At 52.5% G+C, this 18,386-nt stretch overlaps 1 protein-coding gene across 5 annotated transcripts in view; it reads right to left on the bottom strand.

Annotated features, from left to right (window-relative positions):
- The window catches only part of BANP (BTG3 associated nuclear protein), a 69,171-nt gene that overhangs the window by 23,830 nt on the left and 26,955 nt on the right, over window positions 1-18,386 (bottom strand). For 3 of the 5 annotated variants that reach the window (XM_019979716.2, XM_019979719.2, XM_070770434.1), the window contains exons 5-7: window positions 9,709-9,825; window positions 8,303-8,478; window positions 926-1,165 (exon numbers count right to left, since the gene is read on the bottom strand). In XM_019979716.2, coding sequence (XP_019835275.2) covers window positions 926-1,165; window positions 8,303-8,478; window positions 9,709-9,825 — 533 coding nt within the window. The remainder of the gene's footprint in view (window positions 1-925; window positions 1,166-8,302; window positions 8,479-9,708; window positions 9,826-18,386) is intronic. The other 2 variants (XM_019979721.2, XM_019979722.2) reach the window with 1 other exon arrangement.

Genomic DNA, 18,386 nt, shown 5'->3' with positions numbered 1-18,386 from the left:
AGTCCTCATGCACACGTGATTCCCATCTGTGCTGCTAAATCACATCTCCCGGCATGGGGGTCTCTCCATGTTGTCCCCCTCACAGCCGTCTTCAAAGACCTGTCACTCAGGGCCCCGGGGGGCATGCCAGCCTCATCTCTAGTCTCATGAGATCAGCCAGAAGGCTCCCGCAGCCTGAGCAGATGCCTATGTGACTCACCAGTAAAGCCCTGAGAACTAGGCTACAGCTCTATCAATTCAATGGGGAAAAGGCAACTGCTCTGTCTTTAGATCCTAAGCCTCACAACAACGTGGCCAATTTCTTTACATTTACAATAAAGAGCTCCTTTTTGCACAGAGCATGTGAACTGTATGGCTGGTCATCCCAGCTTGTGGGGGCCCGTTAACCCTGGGGAAGCCTGAAGAAGCTGGCATCCCGCATGTTTCTCGCTCAGTAACTTTGCTCCCTCACTCAAAGAAGTGCTTGTGATTCAAATGCTAATTTTTTTCCCCACCCCTGGAAAAAACCGAGCAAGGAAAATACTTCTGATAATCAGAAAAAAAGAAAAAATGTAAAACCCAGTCTTGTCCACAGTGAGGTGGATGTGGCTGGCGGTGGTGACAGTGGGTTCCTGACCCAGGAGGTGGCTGGCGTGCCCGAAGTCAGAAGAAGTCTGAAAAAGAAACTGCAGGGACTTCCCTGGTGGGCCAGTGGTTAAGACTCCACGCTTCCACTGCAAGGGGCATGGGTTCGATTCCTGATCGAGGAACTAAAACCCCACATGCCAAGAAGTGTGGCCATAAAATTAAAAAAAGAAAGCTAAGTGTAAGCTAAGTGTACGTGTACGGGGCACCCGCTCCTGACCAGCTCTGACCCAGAGCCGCCCACCCCACCTCTGGGGGTCCCCCGGTGCCCGCCCCCAGCGGGACCAGGGGTGGCACTTACACCGGATGCCGTAGATGGTCAGGGGGTCGAGCTGCTTCTTGCCGTGCTTGCCCTGGCCTGAGAGGTTGGAGACGGCCTGCACCTCGCGGTGGAAGAGGTAGTCCAGCAGCGTGAGCGCCATCTTCTCGGCCGTGCGGCAGTTGGTGCTGATGTGCAGCATGTCGGAGGGGATGATGGCACAGCGCACCCGCATCTCGGGGTTATTCTCGTCCCCCAGCCACGTGCCGTTGGGGTAGTCCTCTGGAAGACAGAGGGGTCCGGGTGAGCCCCGCGGCCCACAGTGCCCATGCCCCCAGCTTCCTTGAGGGGAGCCTGGGGGGCGAGCGTCTGGAGCTCAGCTCACTCAGGAGGACCTGCCCTCTCGACCTCAGTGAGGCAGCCAGGGACGCTCTCGCGACGGGCAAGAAACCGAAGGAGGAAATGGGGCGGCAGGGCATCAGGGCGGCTGGCACCCACTCCTCCCGGCAGGAGGCAGGAGCCCACCTGTCTGCAAGCCCAGCAGCACCCCGCCAGCTCTGTCAGCAATGAGGGGCGACGCTACACCCTGACAGGGGCCAGTGTCCCCGACACGCCTCCCCCCGTCTGTCACAGCCTCCCGGGAGTTGCAGGATTGACTAAGTGTGTGAAAGGGCTTAACGCTGTCAAACAAACATCAGCTTTAAAAATCCTCATCTTTCAGCCGAAGGAAACTCCACTTAGGAACGCAAATCAAGAGAATGCTTGACGCTGCTCGCACAGTGGCCGTTCCAAGCACTCCTTCTGATCCTCATGTGGAAGCAAGTTGAGCCGCAAGGCGGCCCCTCAAAGCGCCTGCACTTGGGGGCACGGTGACAGGAGGGGGAGTTAAACCTCACAGGGGGACCCGGCTTCCTGCAAAGGATCGCCAGGCCAGGGGCCTTAAAGTCATGTTCCAGCCAGGCTTGTCACTGTTTCAAGATTTCTCATGAAATTTATTTTGAAATGTCCTGATATTTACATTCTGGCCTCTATGCACAAAAAAAGGCCCCACAAAGGGCAGCCAACCCGCCCAGCTTTGCCACAGGCCTGGAAAAGAGCACAGGCCAAGAGGCCGGTTGTCTGGAACTTGCACGCTCTGCTTTGCTCTGCGAGGGCGGCCTCTCCAGGCCAGGCTCCTGAATCACGCAATTTCCTCGAACACCAGGCAAGGCTCAGCAGCCCCATCATGACAACCATGTCACCCCTGGGCTGGCCAGCCACTAGAGGGGTGAGGGAGGCTGGCTCCTGACATTGGCTAAGGACAGAAAACAGATCACAAGTCTGACTTTTGGAACTCAGAGTAAGAGATGAGTAAGAAGAACCACTTCTCAGGAACAGGCTGGTTTGGAGGCAAAGAGGGGGAGCCAGGAGCAGCTTTCTGCCATCAGCCACCTGTGGCATTTACCTAACCACAGAAAAAGCAAGTGGACACATGATCCAAATGTGATGCGAAGGGACTTCTAGAGGCACTGGCTCAGGCACTGCTGGAATGCCCCAAAGGCACCAGCTCCCAGTGAGTTTATTAACTTACCTACAGAGAGTGGCAACTCTATGCCCGGCACTGGGTCTAATGCTCAAGATCTAAACCCTCAGTGAACCTAGAATGACAGGCTTAACGACACCAGAGTGGAAGGACTTCCCTCCACCTGCAGCCATCCGGCCACGAAGCAAGTAGGGGCAGGACGGGTGAGGGAAGCGGGGAGAGAATTGGAGGGGTCACTGCAGGAAGGCGCCCTGCAGGCTGGTGCAAGGACCTGCAGGCTTCAACCCCAACCTCCACACCGCCAAAGACCCTGCAGTTTTTCTCAGGAACAAGTATTATGAATTCTGTGCAGCCAGCTCCTATGTTTAGACAATATTTTTAAAGCAAACACTGGACAAGAGTTCAGTGTCATTTTCCAAACCGTGAGTCAACATCATGTCAAAGTGATGCCACACCTGTGTGTAGAGGAGGCGGGACACCAGGTGGGTCAGAACGGGGCGCCGGCAGGGGTGTTCTGACTCGGCTTCTCCATCACAGACTCCAACTGACATCAGCTTCCCTGGGGGGCTGCCTGTACACATACCCCTACTTGGCTCCCAGAGCCTGTGTGCGCGCCGTGTTCGTCCCTGCTGGACCCGCAGACCAGAGGCTGGGGAAGGGAGGGAACCGGTGCCAAAAGCCCTTAGCGAGAGGTCCTCTGGTGCCCCGGGCCGGTGCTAGGAGCGCCCACCTGTCCAAGCCCTGGACCTGGCCCTGCTGCCATTCTTCCAGACGCCACCCACCAGGAGCCACCAGGCTCCAGTGACGATGGAGGAAACAGGCCGGGGCCACACCACGCTATCCCCCACACACAGAGACACAGGACACAGAGGGCAAGAGGCAGACACTGTCCAGCTGATCTGAGAAGGAGAAACGAGGAAGTTATCTCATCTATGAAACTGAATTCTCAGGAAGGCAAAACACCATGTCCAGTGGATGAACAAGTTTCCAAACCAAAACTAATCCTGGTTTTCTATGTAAACAGTAAGCACCCATCATGCTGCCTGATGGAAACTACCCAGGCTTCACAGATGAGCTCTGGGAACCCTGTGGCAGACGCGAGCATGGGAGAACACAGCGAGGAAGTGACCAAACGGCCACCGTGAGCACAGGCGCGAGGCCGCGAGGACAAATCCTGGACCCACGAGGGCTGTTTCCTCACCCAGCTCCCTGCTGACACGTGGCCCCAGCCCCGGAGGTGGCACATGGGCCGCAGGGCAGTTACCAGCACACTCTGGAGGATGAAAGACGTCACTTCAAGCTCCTACACGAGTAGAGGACACAGCACCCTCCACATTCCCTGGCCCAGATGCTCTGTCCTCACCCGGGGCACCGGTCACAACTGTCGACACAGCCCTGTCTCACCTCTGGCCCGACACGGGGGCCAGAGCCTAGCCTGACAGTGACAATGAACCGTGCCTTTTAAATGTAAAATAAGATGGAGCACCTGCCCACATAAATATTTGAGAAATCTGCCTTTTGACAATTCAAAAAGAATATATTTATTTTGCTAAAATAGCTTGGTCCAGTTTTGGCAGCTGAAACAATAGATTCTAGTAGCTCTATTTAAAAACTACCAGTTGGATTTTAAGAAAAATAAACTTGCTTTCTACTCCAATCATTTAAATCTTTAATTAAATTAACTGACACTTCTGAAAAACCTATTTGAAGAAAACCCTTCAGCCAGTAACTTGAACTTTCTAACCACTCAAATAGCTCAGAATACAAATATGTGTTTCGAGGCTCTATTTTAGTTCCAGGAAAATGAAATGAGGAGAAAGCAATGAATTAAAGAGGATGACTGCATTCTCAAGGGTGTCGAGCCGAAGCAGAGAAAGCAGCCAGCTGTGTCCCCACCTCCCCACCCGCTGACGTGCACACATACATGTGTATATACACGCATACACATGTGTACATCATGTGAATACAAAGGCCCACCTCCTGAGCTGGTGGCACACACCCCGACACGTCAGCCAACACCAGGGAGACGTGACTCCAAGCTGCCCGGCTGTCCCTGGACCGAGGCGTGCGCACCCCTGCATCCCTCTTCTTCAAGTGCAAAGCTGATCATGTAGGGTGGACAGGATGGTCTCTAACCTGTGCCTCCTGCAAGCCAGGACTTCACATGCATTACTGCAACTCAGGGACTCTGAGAAAATGCCCCACGAGGCATCACCCCGCCTCCAAAGCAAAGGGCAACCCCCGAATCCATGGACTGTGACCTGCACACCCTGCCCATGCCTCATGCAGGCTGGGAGGCCACCAACCACTCCAGATGCCATCTCCCAGCCAAACCCAGCCCATCACCCGAACTCTCTCCAAATATGCCAGGGGCTCACCCATGGGGTCCCAGAAGCCTCTAAGTCCTGTCCAAGTGGCTGTGATGGACGGAAAGGTCCCCCAGATACCCTGGGCTCCAGTCCCCCTCAACCCTCACTGATGACTGGCTCAAATCTCTGCAGCCACAAAAGGGGACTGGGGACACATTTCAGTCTCCAGTTAAAGGATGGTGAACAAGCTGAGAGAGGGCAACCTTCCCCATTCACTACAGGCTTCGGGGTGCATGGGTGACCATGCAGGAGCTGAGGAAGGTCACGGGAGGTCAGGTCCTCAAGGCAGGCCTCTAGCCTCTCCAGGCCAGCCTCAGAGGACACCCTGTGTCATGAGTGGGTGCTGGGCTGCACTTCCACCAGGCTTTCAGACAGGCTGCCCCAGCTGCTCGTGAATTTCTCTGCGTGTGACATGTAGGCTGTGGGGGTACCGAGGGGCCTGGGAAGGGGCTCAGAGAGGTTTCCAGAATCTGCTTCATGGGCTGCCTCCCAGCACAACCACATACTACCCTTCGTATCCTATGCCAACCCGAGTCCTTCTGAGTGAAGGTATTACACCTTTCTTCAAGGCTCCCGAACCACCTGCTCCTTCCAGGCTCCACTTCCCTGCCACAACCCTGCCCCAGCATACCCCAGGAAGGTGCATAAAATCATTTCACTGACTTGGGGCTTTGCGACATGCACAGGCTGATTTCTGACAATAATTCAGTTTTCATTAAGGTACTTCTCTACTGAAAGCAAGTTCCAAATATCTTATATGCAGGATCAGTCCAGCTCTGTAAGAATTATCAAATGCATAAACAGAAAGAATTAAAACTCGTCATTAAGAATCTAATGAAATCCCTTCATTAATGAAGAGATCCCATTTTCAGTCCATGCTGGCTAGTCTGTTTCCTCAACTCAGCTCACCAGCTTAGTCGCTGAACTAAGAGACCAAAACCTGTACACATACTGTCAGTACTTAACCAAAGACAGGAGTGAACTACGACCTCTCTCTGCCAGGGGCGGGGTGGAGGGCAGGAGCTAAGGAGTAAGCCTACGGCTCACCGCCCCTCTCCCAGCTAGCACTTCCCTCTGATTCAAATGGAGCCGGTGCTGCGGCAGCCAAAAGTGCCAAATTAAGACACAGTAAACCCCTGACACCTCCAGATCTATCAGGGAACAGCACGGCATGCCAACCCACGCAGACCATGTGGGATTTCTAAAAAATAACCATTCTGAAAATCCGTGGTTCTCTGCAGTGAGGCACAGAAGTACTCTGGTAAGAAGATCAGAGCATGTGTCCAGTGCAGCCCTGGGCTCTTATCAGAAGGAAGAGGACTCTGGCCCCTCAGTGCCTACGAGCTAATGCCACTTCTCCGATAGGCACTCCCCAGGCCTGGCGGGTCAGTCCAGGGAGGGTGTGTCAGGGAAACAGCTAATCCCCCGCTCAGAGCATCCGAATCGCTCGGGATGTTGACCAGACAGCCTGTGGCAGCTCCACAGGACTCGTCCTCACGTTAGCTCCTCTCCCTGCGTCCTCGTGCACAGCAGCCACTTAGGTGCATGCGCCATCTCTGCTCCATCTTCACAAACCCCAGGCTAACTGAGGACACTCAACCCAACACTCAGGACGCTGGAACTGCGGGGGGACCTTCCGGAGAACAGGGGTAACCTCCTACTCAGACCCCTAGAAAACCTGTACTTTTTCCCTATAGATGTTAATACTAAGAAGCTCAAACTGTGATTCCTTTATGTACATTCACATCTGACTCAGTCTGTAGCTTCCCCCACTGAAATATATTTCACATTAATCATACCACATTAATAATAGACAACATCTGTTTTTATGATAATCCCAGACTCCCCCAACTGACCCCATGTCATGTTTGGAGCTGATGCCATTAAACCAAACAAATTAGGTCTAAAGTAAGTAGCCAGATCTAGGGAGGTTATTTACCCAAAACCCACATGGATGAAGAATAAGAACTTTCTCTGCAACTGTTGCAAGTGTAATTTTCATTCGCTTTCCACCAGGATGAAGTCAGGAGCACCTCTCTTCCTCACACCTAATGAGCCAGAGACTAGTGCCCCTGACCCAGCGATTCCACTCCCAGGTATCAGCCCCAGAAAAATGAAAACACACACAGAACCCTGCACACAGACGTGCAAAACAGCACTGCTCACAACACTCAGAAAGTGGGCACAGCCCCGGTGTCCATCGATGAGTGATGGACAAACAGCACGTGTCTCCATGATGGGCCGTCACCCGGCCAGAAAGAAGAATGAAGCATTCGTGCAGGCCACAGGAGGGCGCTACCACTTCCCGCAGGTGAAACCTGCACGACCAGCAGGAAGCCGGTCAGAGGCCGAGGGATGGAGGACCGGGCAAGGGGTCCTGCCCTGGGGTCTCTCTGGGGAAAACACCCTGGACTCGGACAGTGGTGCTGTGCATGCTGTGAACGGACTAAAGCCTGCCAGCACGTCTGCTTTAAGATGGTCGGTTTCATGGAATGGAAAGCTTTTCCCTGTGCCCACTCTGACATCTCAATCCTGCAACTTGTGTTAGAGTTGAAAAGAACTTTGTTTTCAACATTTTAATGTGGTAACAAGTCTTTCAAAAGAGACAGTCTTTGTCCGTAGAAAAATCTACACTTTTAGGAAAAAATCAACAACTTGGACAGAGGAGCAGAAACACCCCACCAGCCCTCCCTAGTTAACAAACTACAAGCTTGAGAACTTGGTGACACGATGCTACGTCTGCTGAGTAATCACATCTGTCTTTCCAGGCGCTGTCGTAAGGCCTGTTTGGGAAACGTTAACTCAACCTTCGAGAGCAGGACAGAGCTGCCAGGAGGCAGGAACTCTCTGGAGCACAAGCCAGGCCACCTCCCAGACCCAGGGCCAGGTTGAGAGTGGACCCCAGACCCCACAGGAGAGAGGACAGTCCCCCTACATCACATTGGGCAGGGGCGGCACAGCCCCCAGCATGGCCTCAACCTGGACACGCAGTCCCTCTGAATGGAACCCTGACCCTCATCAGAGACAAAGGACAGAGCTGTGGTCAGACAAGTGAGCCGACCGCCAGCTATCAAGTCACAACTGCCCATCACCAGAACCAGATTCAGCTAGTGAAACTGACTGAAAACGATTTTGTAAATCAGTATTAACATGGAGAGATTCCTACCATGCAGTGGGGAGAAGCAAGTTACAGGATGGTAAATAGAGTATGTGATTTATAGAGCTCTCTGGACCAGAAATGTTTCCAGTTATTCTCACTTCGTCATTTTTATATTTTATCATCTTTCAAAAGCAATAAATATATATTACTTTTCTAAACAATGGGGGAAAAAACCTGAGCCCTGTGGGGATTTCACTCTCCATCTGGTCAGAAATTCACACATCACTGCCAGTCATCCCCCTCCGTGGTCACGAGTGAACAGTCCGTGTGTCGCAGGCCCTGCGGCTCCAGCCCGTTCAAGGGCCCTGCGGCTCCAGCTGTTCAAGGGCCACTGCACACCCGTTACCTCACGTGCGGAGAGGACGCACCTTCCGAGTTCAGGGTGATGAGGGTGACGTTGTTGCCGATGTTCTGGCTTCCTGACTGCCCACAGTTGGAGACGGAGTCGCTGGCCTCGGACCCGCTCTCTCCATCCTCGTTGTGGCTGTCCTCCTGACCTGGCACCTTCACCACGATGGTGTTCTGCCGACGCCCGGGCACCGCGCTGCGCGGAAACAGAGACACCAGCAGCGTGGTGAGAGAAGCACGGCAGCACGTGGAGACAGTTCCGCACGCACGCTCCCCCGCACGCCTCGGAGAGACGTACCCCGGCACGCGCACCGAGCCACCAGCCTTCCCGCAGCTCTTTCTGCTCACGTTAACAGCAGGAAGCAGTCTGCGGCTCCAAGAAACTGCACGAAACTCGAAACGTTTTAAGGAAGTGAAATCACAACAGGCTGTGACTCGAGGCCGAGCACACGGCCTCCCGTCACAGAGGGCACCCTGCATAGCACTGCCGTCCGGGTCACAGCGACTTCTTGGAAAGCGTCTACAGACTCAGATGACAGCCTCAAACTGCTCCGTCCCGGGACATTCTGAACAAGACGTCCCGGGAGGATGCAGCTCTCGCTCCCAACGGTCTCCCGCTGACAGAAGCTGCTCGAGTGGGCTAACAAAGCCAGTCAAGAGCCTCCTGGGGGACCCTCTCACCACCACAAGGGACCCTGATACGGAACAGTGAGACACCACCAGGAAACCAGACCACCACAGCTCCAAAACGTGCTCAAAATAAAAAAAAAATTTATCTGGAGACACGTGACCCTTCGACTTCCTTTAAGAGACTGCTGCACCCAGAGAGGGGAAGCAGTGAGATGTCCCTGCTCGAGGGGGCTCCATCCCGGGGAAGGGGATCCATCCCAGGGCTGGACCTCACTAAATGCTCCCAACCTGCCATGACCGCCACCCTCGCCAGGCCCGTCTCATGGGCTGCCTGCTCCGTGGCCTTGGCCCCGTGTCTGCACCCACCTCCCTTGGCCAGGCTCCTGGGGGCCTGGGCCACAAGGAAGAAGCAGGACTGCTGCAGGAGGGCCTGAGAGACTCGCTGGGAAGCAGCGTGGCGGGGCCAACGCCACGGGGAGGGGGGGCCCGTACCTGAGGGGCAAAGATGCCCGCCACGCACCCTCGCCTCAGCTTCAGGTTACAGCCGAAGCGTCTCCAGAGAGAAAGGAGTGGAGAAGGCACCACCTCTAAATGCCTCCACCACTTGGCCAATGAGACGGGGTGTCCGCCGACCCGACATGCTCGGACAGACAGACAGACAGATGGGAGTGAGGTGAGAGGACAGGGTGCGCGGACCACAGTGAGCACACAGGGCCCGACGACACGAGCGACCCGGACGCCGCCCCGTCCCCGGGGCCCGGCGGTGGTGGTGAGAGGTGGGGGTCGTGCTACTGACTTGCTAATGACATTTTCCAGGGGCTCCGGTGCCCTGCCGCTCAGGGGGTCTTCCATCTTGGCTACAACGGCGTTCTGCCGATCACTGTTGAGAATTACTGTAGTCTGGGGGACGACGCTAGGGAACAAAAGAATCACAGAGAAAAGAAGACCTTAACACAACAGCGTTCATGGTGAGAGCAGAGTCATCAACAGTCAACGTCCCTGCCCTGCTCCGAGCAGGGGAGGCCCAACAGGGCCCCCCGACGTACATGAGCAACACCGGCATAGGGCCAGCTGGGGCAGTGGGGGGCTTCTTGACAGAGTCTAAGCCTGCTCCTTGTTGGTACCGGCAGGAGAAGTGGCTTAGGAATGTTCACATCTTTACGGAGAAGAGATGGGTGTCACAGCTGTCACTCGACAGGGAATTCCCTTCTGAAATCTAGGCTTTCGGTCCCTTGCCAGGTGAGAGTGCTGTGCGCAAAGGGGCAAACCTTTGAGGCAGGGGCCGGGGGTGACTGCACAGCACTGACCGCTGGGTTCTGCCAGGCCAGTGCAGGACCCACAGCCCAAGGCCGGAGGCTGTGCTTTGAAGAAAATCATGCTCAAAGAACTGTGCCCTGACAGGGGCTGTTTCTCGGGGGAAATGTGTGTTTAAACATGTGGGAGACACAGTCATCGAGACTTCTTGCTCCTGAGACCTCCAATCCTCGGCATGCCTTGTGCAGAAAGAACAGGTGGTTGGGATGCACAGCTATGTCACCCAGGAAGAACGTCATCCCTAGACCTCACCCCCCAAAAATCAGCGCTGGGAAGACCCTGTTTTTACAGGCGGAGCACTCACATACCCAAAAGCACCCATGAGAACCCCACCCCCCCCATCCCAGCCACACACTGTCAACACCCCCAAAATCAGAAGCACAAATGGTACCATTTCCTGCCATTTGACACAGTGAATCATAGGACCATGGGGTGTTCTCCTAAAATAAAAACACAGTCACTGCATTCCACTCACAGCCATTATCATCTTCTTAGTTATTCTACTCAATTGTCAGTGACACCGGAGGTAACCCCCCAGGCCCTGACAACCCACCCACAGGTCCGCATCACAGGTGTCCAGGTACTGAGGTGACATGTATGGGCTCCTATGTGACGGCCTCAGCGACTCGTGTCAAAACAGGAGACGGTATTTTCCCAAGTGTGTTCCCAGAAGGCTGGTGTCACCCAGGTCCCCACACAGAGACATTCATCCCCTCACCCCAGTGGCGTGTGAGCCCTTTCACGGGCTGAGAGGTAAGCCACAAACAACAGGTTAAAACGGGTTCACACCAATGTCTGGTAGAGTCGCTGACTAAATGGGCCTCTGCTTCCCACAGGACCTCAAGGTGGAGAGAACGCTGGTCTGAGGCAACCACTTCAAGCTGGAGCAAAGCCAGCCCAGGGGGCACCTGGCTCCGTAGGTGTGCAGGGCCCTCAGTGACTCAACTCCCTGAGGCCCTCCTTCCAGAAGGTACGACGTCCTAAAGATGACCCCTGGGACAGCACCTCTGGCCAACGTGGTTGCTCACTTTCACAAAGCCTCCCCTCAACCACACCAAGGAGCCCCGTCCACCCAGACGTGAGATAGGAGGTGCCCTGCGGGGGTCCCTCCTCACCACCTGCCTTCCACAAAGCACACGTGAAACCACGACTGCCGGTTTCAGCGCCCAGAGCTGCACATAACCTGCAGTGACGGGCTGCCGAGGCCGCTGGCACGCGGGGGAGGCGGTGAGGAGCCTCCACCCCCACACCCTGACCTACACAAAGCTTCTCAGGACTCAGAGCTGTCAAACCTGAAGACAGAAACAGAAGCGCTGAGCCCTGCTTCATTTTAAGTGATGGATCACTCAAGCCAGCCAGAGATTCAGGAAGTAACTCACACTAAAGCCCCATCCATCTCGGGGTGGGAGGGGGGTGGGTAGGGGGGGTACATTCACAATACTGCATTGTTAAGAGTTAGTTGTAAACTAGTAGTAATTTGCATGGTTTTCCTCAACTGCGAACTAATAACTAGAGAGAGTTCTCAATCCAGAAGAGATTAAAATTAAAAAAAAAAACCTTCAGGCCTTATGGTTACAAGAAATACAATTTTCAGCTTCAAGTTCTATCTGTATTTCCGTTACTAAGGCGTGTAACAACCTGGTTCACAGGATAAAATTTTGTGAAGAAAATGAAATGGGAATGAAAGTCCAAAAAAGCAAAAGGGACGATGTAAAATTTGACTGTCTAAAGCTTATTCATGGGACTTTTTTTAAGGATGACTGTATTTGGATTATAACGGAAACACTTAAGAAAGCAATGAATCAGTCTGTTTTTAAATATCAACATTAACGTGCCAGACAATATACCCTTTCCACTAATGGAGTTATGTCAACCTCAAACTGTACAAAATAATACTCTGGTTTTCAGAAACTATGCAACATCCACATGACACCAAGAAGGAGGCAGTAGTTATCCTGAGGAGCAAGTGTCACTGCACGTGAGCATCCTGCCGAGGCGCAGTCACAGCCCCAGGGACCAAGCCAGACACAACCTGGGGGGCTAATGGGAAGGGGGCTGAGAGGTGATTAAAAGGCCCAGCTTATTGGCATTAGATTAATCAAGGAACAGATCATCCTGGGTGGGCCTGCCCTGATCAGGAGAGATCTGTAAAAGAAGTTCAGGCTTTCCCTGGTCTTGGAGAGGCCAAACAGCTCCTGCCTGCGGAGTCCCTGCTGGAGATGAACCCCCTCCCCGTCCTCCTGCCCCACAGACTGCACGCACACGTGCCTGGCCACTCCCATGGCTGTGTCAGCCAATGCCGTGTAGGGCGTAAGCCTGGGCCCGAGTGTATGCCTGGGGCACGCACGCTTGTTCAACTTTTCACCCAGACAGGGGCTCTCGGGGTGTCTGTGGGCTTTGGTTATTACACATAAAGTTGCCATGGACACTTGTGTGGAGGTTCTGTGTGAACCTAAGTTTCCACTTCTCTGGGCTAAGTGCCCGAGGATGTGCTTGCTGGGCCACATGGTGAGGACAGGTTAGCTTGGAGGAACACCGCCCCCACCGCTGCCCTGCAGCAGAGTGGTGGCCCCGTCCACCCGCCCACAGCGGCGGTGGGAGGCCCAGGGGCGCCACACTTGCTGGCGTCGGGAGGGTCCCTGGGGAGCTCTGCGGTCTCCTCGCCACGTTTCCCTGCTGGCTGACGCTGCTCAGTGGCTCTCCATGTGCTTACTCACCATCCACACCTCCTCTCTAGTGAGATGCCGGTTTCTGCTTTTTGCCCAACTGTCCAACTGGATTGGCTGGCTTTTCACTGTTGAGTTTCGAGAGGTCTTTACCCTGGACATTCCACTAATTTTTTATCAGATGCGTGGTTTAAAAATAGCTTCTCCTAATCGGTAGCCTGTCTTTTCAGCTCCCAACAGGTCCTTCATGGAACATAAACTTTTAATCTTGATCACATCTAATTTATCTTCTTTTTTTCATGGATGGTTCTTTTGGTATGAAGTCTCAAAAGTTCCCTACCTAGCCCTAGGTCTCAAAGGTTTTCTCCTGTCTTTATCCCAAAATTCTGGAGCTTTACATTTTACCTTGAAAGCTGTAATCCACTCTGAATTAATTTTTTTTCAAGGTGAGGTTTCCACCAAGGTACATTTCTTTCATCTTTCCTGTGGACGCCAACTGCTCCAATACCATTTATTCAAAAAGCTGTCCTTCCTCCATCAAACTGCTTATGCAGCTTTGTCAAAATCTAGCTGGCATGTTTGTGTTGGTCTAACTCTGGGCTCTCAAGTCAGTTTCATTGATCAATTTATCTACCCCCGGGTTATTCTGGTTTTAAAGCTTTACGTGTTCAATTCATTCCCTCACAGTCTTAAACCATTACTACATCTTTACCTAGAACTGTATGTCTGCTTTTAAAGTTCCTGTTAAATGAAAACTTAACCAAGTGGGAAATGGCTAGACCCAGAGACCACCCTGATTGTTTTAATTCTAAGATTAGGCTAATTTGCAAGCTGGACATTCTCACCCAGTTTTAAGATTACGCTAGTTACTAGTTGAGTACTCTTGCCTAAGTATACTCTCATTCATCCCACAGCATGTGACGGAGGGCCGCCACCCTGCCGGACAGTGACTGTGAGTGCAGGACCCCCACTGCTCTTCAGGGCATTCACAGGAGGGCTGCTCCCCATGGGTAGGAGTGGCCCAGAACCCCGCCTGAAAGGAGGCCCCACCCTCACCCTTGATGGGCAGCAGGCACTGCAGTACCTTCCCTGCACAGAGAGGCAGACATCCAGTCCACGGCCACACGGTTACTCAGTGGTAAAGTCAGGTTCGAGTCCAAGTCCTTGAGCAGCAGAGCCAACCTTCCTGACCAAAGTCTGTGAGCCGGATCTGTACCCCACAACTCCCTGAACCTCAGATTCTTGTTTTTTTTTAACAACTTCTCTGGGTGATTCGGATGGGTGCGCAGGTTTCACACAACACCAAGCACAGCAGCCCTGGTCCTGCTGCAGCCGCCTGGGCCTCCCCCACAGCCTCTGTGCTGTGCGTCTGCTCTGTTCAGTGTCGTATCCCAGCGCTCAGAGGGACGCCCAGGATACCGGCAGTCCTGTGTGGTCAAGGAGCAGCCTCAGATCCCGGTGGTATTCCCAGGCTCGTGCAGCTGGTCTGCACGGTGACAAGAACAGAGCAGGCGTCCAGAGACACAAGGCCTGCGGCACAGGCCAGGACGCCGCCCTCACTCAGGGCAGCCTGCTTCCTGAGCTGGCGCCTCAGCAAGCGCGAGGCTGGCTGACGCTGGACGCTCGCCGAACGACGAGCATTAATACTAGTGACTTCTCGCCTCCCGGGTTACCCCTCATAGCAACCCTCCCTTATGATTTTTATTCCCCTTTACTGTTGAAGAAATTGATGTTTAAAAAGGGTAGAACCTGCCGAGGTCTCACCACTCACAGGCAATGGAGCCTGGATGCAAAACCGAGAATCTCTCATGTCCTTTGCCACTTGCTGGTGGAGAAGAGAAATAATCCTATTTCAATGACTGCTACCACTCACCTTGCAATACTGGGGATTTTAATCACTTTGTTTTGATGGATTTGAAACCAAATGTCTTCAGCTTTCAGAGGTGTACTGGCAAGCATTTTCCAATTACACTTACAAAGTGGCCCCCAACTTTCCCTCAGTGTCAGGACACTGCTTTGCAAGCAGGTCAGAAGGTCCTGAGCTGCTGTCCTAAAACAACTCGTCAGTCCCACCAAGTGACCACTGTTTGAATGGATACTGGCCGCCATCAGTGGACAAGCAGCCATGGGCATGGCTGGGGTTGGCGGGCAGGGGTTAAACCCACCAGCGTTCCTTAGGCTCCTAGAACGGGGTTCCTGGGAAGATCAGGTCTATGTGAGCAGCACAGTCGCCCCTTATTTCCAGTCTCCAGGGAGCAAGGAGAAAGTAGGCAGGCCCTGACCATGCGTTCTCCAAGCAAACACCCGGGAGAGGAGTTCAGCTGCTATCCACAGCAGATGCTCTAGGGTGGGGCTGAGTCCCAGGACAGGAGGCTGTGCTTGAGTGTCCACAACTGTGCCTCCACACAGGCCGAGGGCACTGCCGTCTGGGCAGAAGCTTCAAACCTCCCACAGACAAGCTAGGTAACTTCAGTGTCCAAAGGCCGAGTCCTCCAGAGAGTTCTCACCACATAGGCCTGGGGAGGCCAGGCTGCGGTGTCTACCTCAAACCCCATCCCCTACCTTCAAGACCGAAACCACACTCGGCACCAAGGGTCACCGAGACCTGCCGCCCTCGACCTGGGGTGAAAGCAACGCTCACACACTCAGCTGTGGGAATCATTCTGGCCTATACCTGAGTCACTGTGACTAACAAAACAGCCTGTCTGTGGCCCACCGCCTGCCTTAATTGGAGAAGGAAATGGCAACCCACTCCAGTACTCTTGCCTAGAGAAGACAAGAGGACAGAGGAGTCTGGTGGGCTGCTGGTCCATGCGGTCACACAGAGTCGGACACGACTGAAGCGACTTAGCATGCGTGCATGCCTTGGAGAAGGCAATGGCAACCCACTCCAGTACTCTTGCCTGGAGAATCCCAGGGACAGAGGAGCCTGGTGGGCTGCCATCTATGGAGGCATACAGTCGGAGTGACTTAGCAGCAGCAGCCTGCTTTAATTCTTCATAAAAGGGCACCCTGACGGCCAGTAGAGAACACCTGTGTTGAAGACGAGAGGTCTTCCTCCCCAGACACCAGTGCTGGTCTCCTTCCAGGATAAGCCTGCCTTCCCTCCTCCCCTAAGTGCCAGAGTGTGTGTGCATGCTGGTCTGCTGCTCTGAAACCTTGAAGGAGCGAATCCCTGACTTGTCTGATGCTCTCTGCTCTGATAAGATTTAAAACTGTGCTTTTCTTCTTCAGAGCAGTTCCTCAGAGTAATCTGAGAGGCTGTCTTCTGGGCTAGTCCTCAGTTTGGTTCAGATAAGATTTCCTCTCTTCCCATTATAGATTGTCGATTGATTATCGTGGTCAGCACCCGGGTGAGGCAGTCCAGTCAGGCATTATTTCCGCTCACACAACGATGCCCAACTTTGTCATCTGTGATGGGGGAGTTACGGCAGAATACTGAAAAACATTTGGAACACTGTTTGCCTCCCTCTCATCTACATTACACTCTGCTGACACTGATCCTTTTACAACTCAAAATAATCACTCATCCAGTTCAATCCCTGATCGGGAACTAAGATCCTGCAACCCACGCAGTATGGCCAAAAAAAAAAAAAAAAAAAAACACTTCTATTTTTAGTTTTGAGTATGCAAAGAAACCTCTGATTCATTACAAATGTTTAAAAACTATAGGAACACATTAAAGCTTTATAAGAAATGCTTAAGCTTTTAAAAATAAAAACCTGGTATATGTCCATTACATCTCAAAAAATATAAGTAAACCGTTTATATATTAAAAAATAAAGAATAAAAGTTGATTGCTTTTAAAGGAAACACAAGCATTTTTCTAGTTAATCAGTATGTTCAGTTCAAAAAAACAAACCAGCACAAACCAGCTGGCTTTGAGTCGCTCTCGAGAAGTCTGGCTCCACAGGACCTCGCTGGGCACCAGGGACTGCTCCCTGGGTTCCGCACTGCACAGGGGCACTCATGCTGGCCCCTCAGTGGGCACCCACCAGGACAGCACCCTAAATGGGCCTGCACCCCAGGCTCAGCTCAGTCCTAACTACTGCACATCCTTCAACTGGCTGTGTCTGGCATCAAGTCAAAGTCACTCGGTTGTGCCCAACTCTTTGCAACTCTCATGGACTATACAGTCCATCAGGCTCCTCTGTCCATGAGATTCTCCAGGCAAGAATATTGGATGGGCAGCCATTCCCTTCTCCAGGGGATCTTCCAGACCCAGGGATCAAATATGGGTCTTCTGTATTGCTGGCAGATTCTTTACCATCTGAGCCACAGAGGAAGCCCAACGTTTGGCTTCAAACAAGTGCAGAAAGGGTGTTTTACACTAGTCCACATAGACATCCTTGAACACACACTTGATCCCTCCAGGCCTCATAGCACAACGGAGGCCAATCTTGAAATGCTCACGGCAACGCATGAAGGACGGACAAGCTGTCACATACTGAGTCACGCAGCTCAGCAAAGGAAGCCTCAGGTCCGCCACTTCCAGTGCCAGCGCAACATGGCTTCAGTGTTAGAGCCTCACACTGCTATGCCTAGAATCACGATGAGTAAATCCCAAAGTGTGGTACACTCACAAGAAAGGAAAAACGCACCCACCTGAGAATTCAAGGCCACTTTCCTTCTCCCTAGCAGAACAGCACCGCTGGATGACACACCACCCAGGTAACCTCACAGGTGTTGTTTCTTATAATTAAGCTTGAGCATCAAAGAAAAAGGTTTTCTTTGTCTTCTTTTCTCTTGAATTTATTTAAAGAATCTCATTCAGGTATAGAATCTGAAAAATCTGAATCTAAAAATGCCAACTGAGTTGGCAGCAGTCCACTGGCTTCTATGCTCTGGGGACCCAAGAGAATAAAAAAAAAACTTCTCAGAGCTGATAGCAAAGTCTAGTCTGGGCCCACTTTCATTAGAAGCAACCCACAGGCGAGTGGGCTGGGGCTGCTCTGGGCCCTACGTGCCTCTCGAGGAGGACGGGCTGGCTCAACTGCACTGGACGCCTCCTCACCCACCACCCAGAGTCCTGCTCCCAACTCCTCAGGGTGGTCCTCGCTTGTCCTGGAAGACGGTGAACTGCCCAGCCACACTCTCCACCACGCCGAGGGGCCTAAGGAAACGTCAGTTATTTTTTAAAATACACGATCTGGATATAAAATAATCCAGGATTTACATACTTCTTTTATTTTAAATATCTGAGGCCCAGAGTACTTGGAGAAGTACTTCATTACTCAGAACATTAAACAATTTTTAATTGTTTTTGGAGACTTCCTTCTCTGCGCTCTACCACCCACAATTAAGACATACGTTACTCATTTACTCATGTGTTTATAAATTAGTCACTTTCTAACTTAAGTATATTCTTTTTCATTGATGTACTAGGATTAAACTCTTGTCCTTTACTTCTCCCCAAATTTTCTTGTTAACAGCTTTCAACTACTGGCAGTTTTTTTTTCTTTCCTTTTTAGAACTTACATGGAAGGAAGTGCCA

This window comes from Bos indicus, chromosome 18 (assembly GCF_029378745.1).
Source record: "Bos indicus isolate NIAB-ARS_2022 breed Sahiwal x Tharparkar chromosome 18, NIAB-ARS_B.indTharparkar_mat_pri_1.0, whole genome shotgun sequence".
NCBI classification, from domain to species: Eukaryota; Metazoa; Chordata; class Mammalia; order Artiodactyla; family Bovidae; genus Bos; species Bos indicus.
The sequence above is the reverse complement of the archived record's forward strand: the minus strand, read 5'-3'. Positions and strand labels throughout refer to the sequence as shown.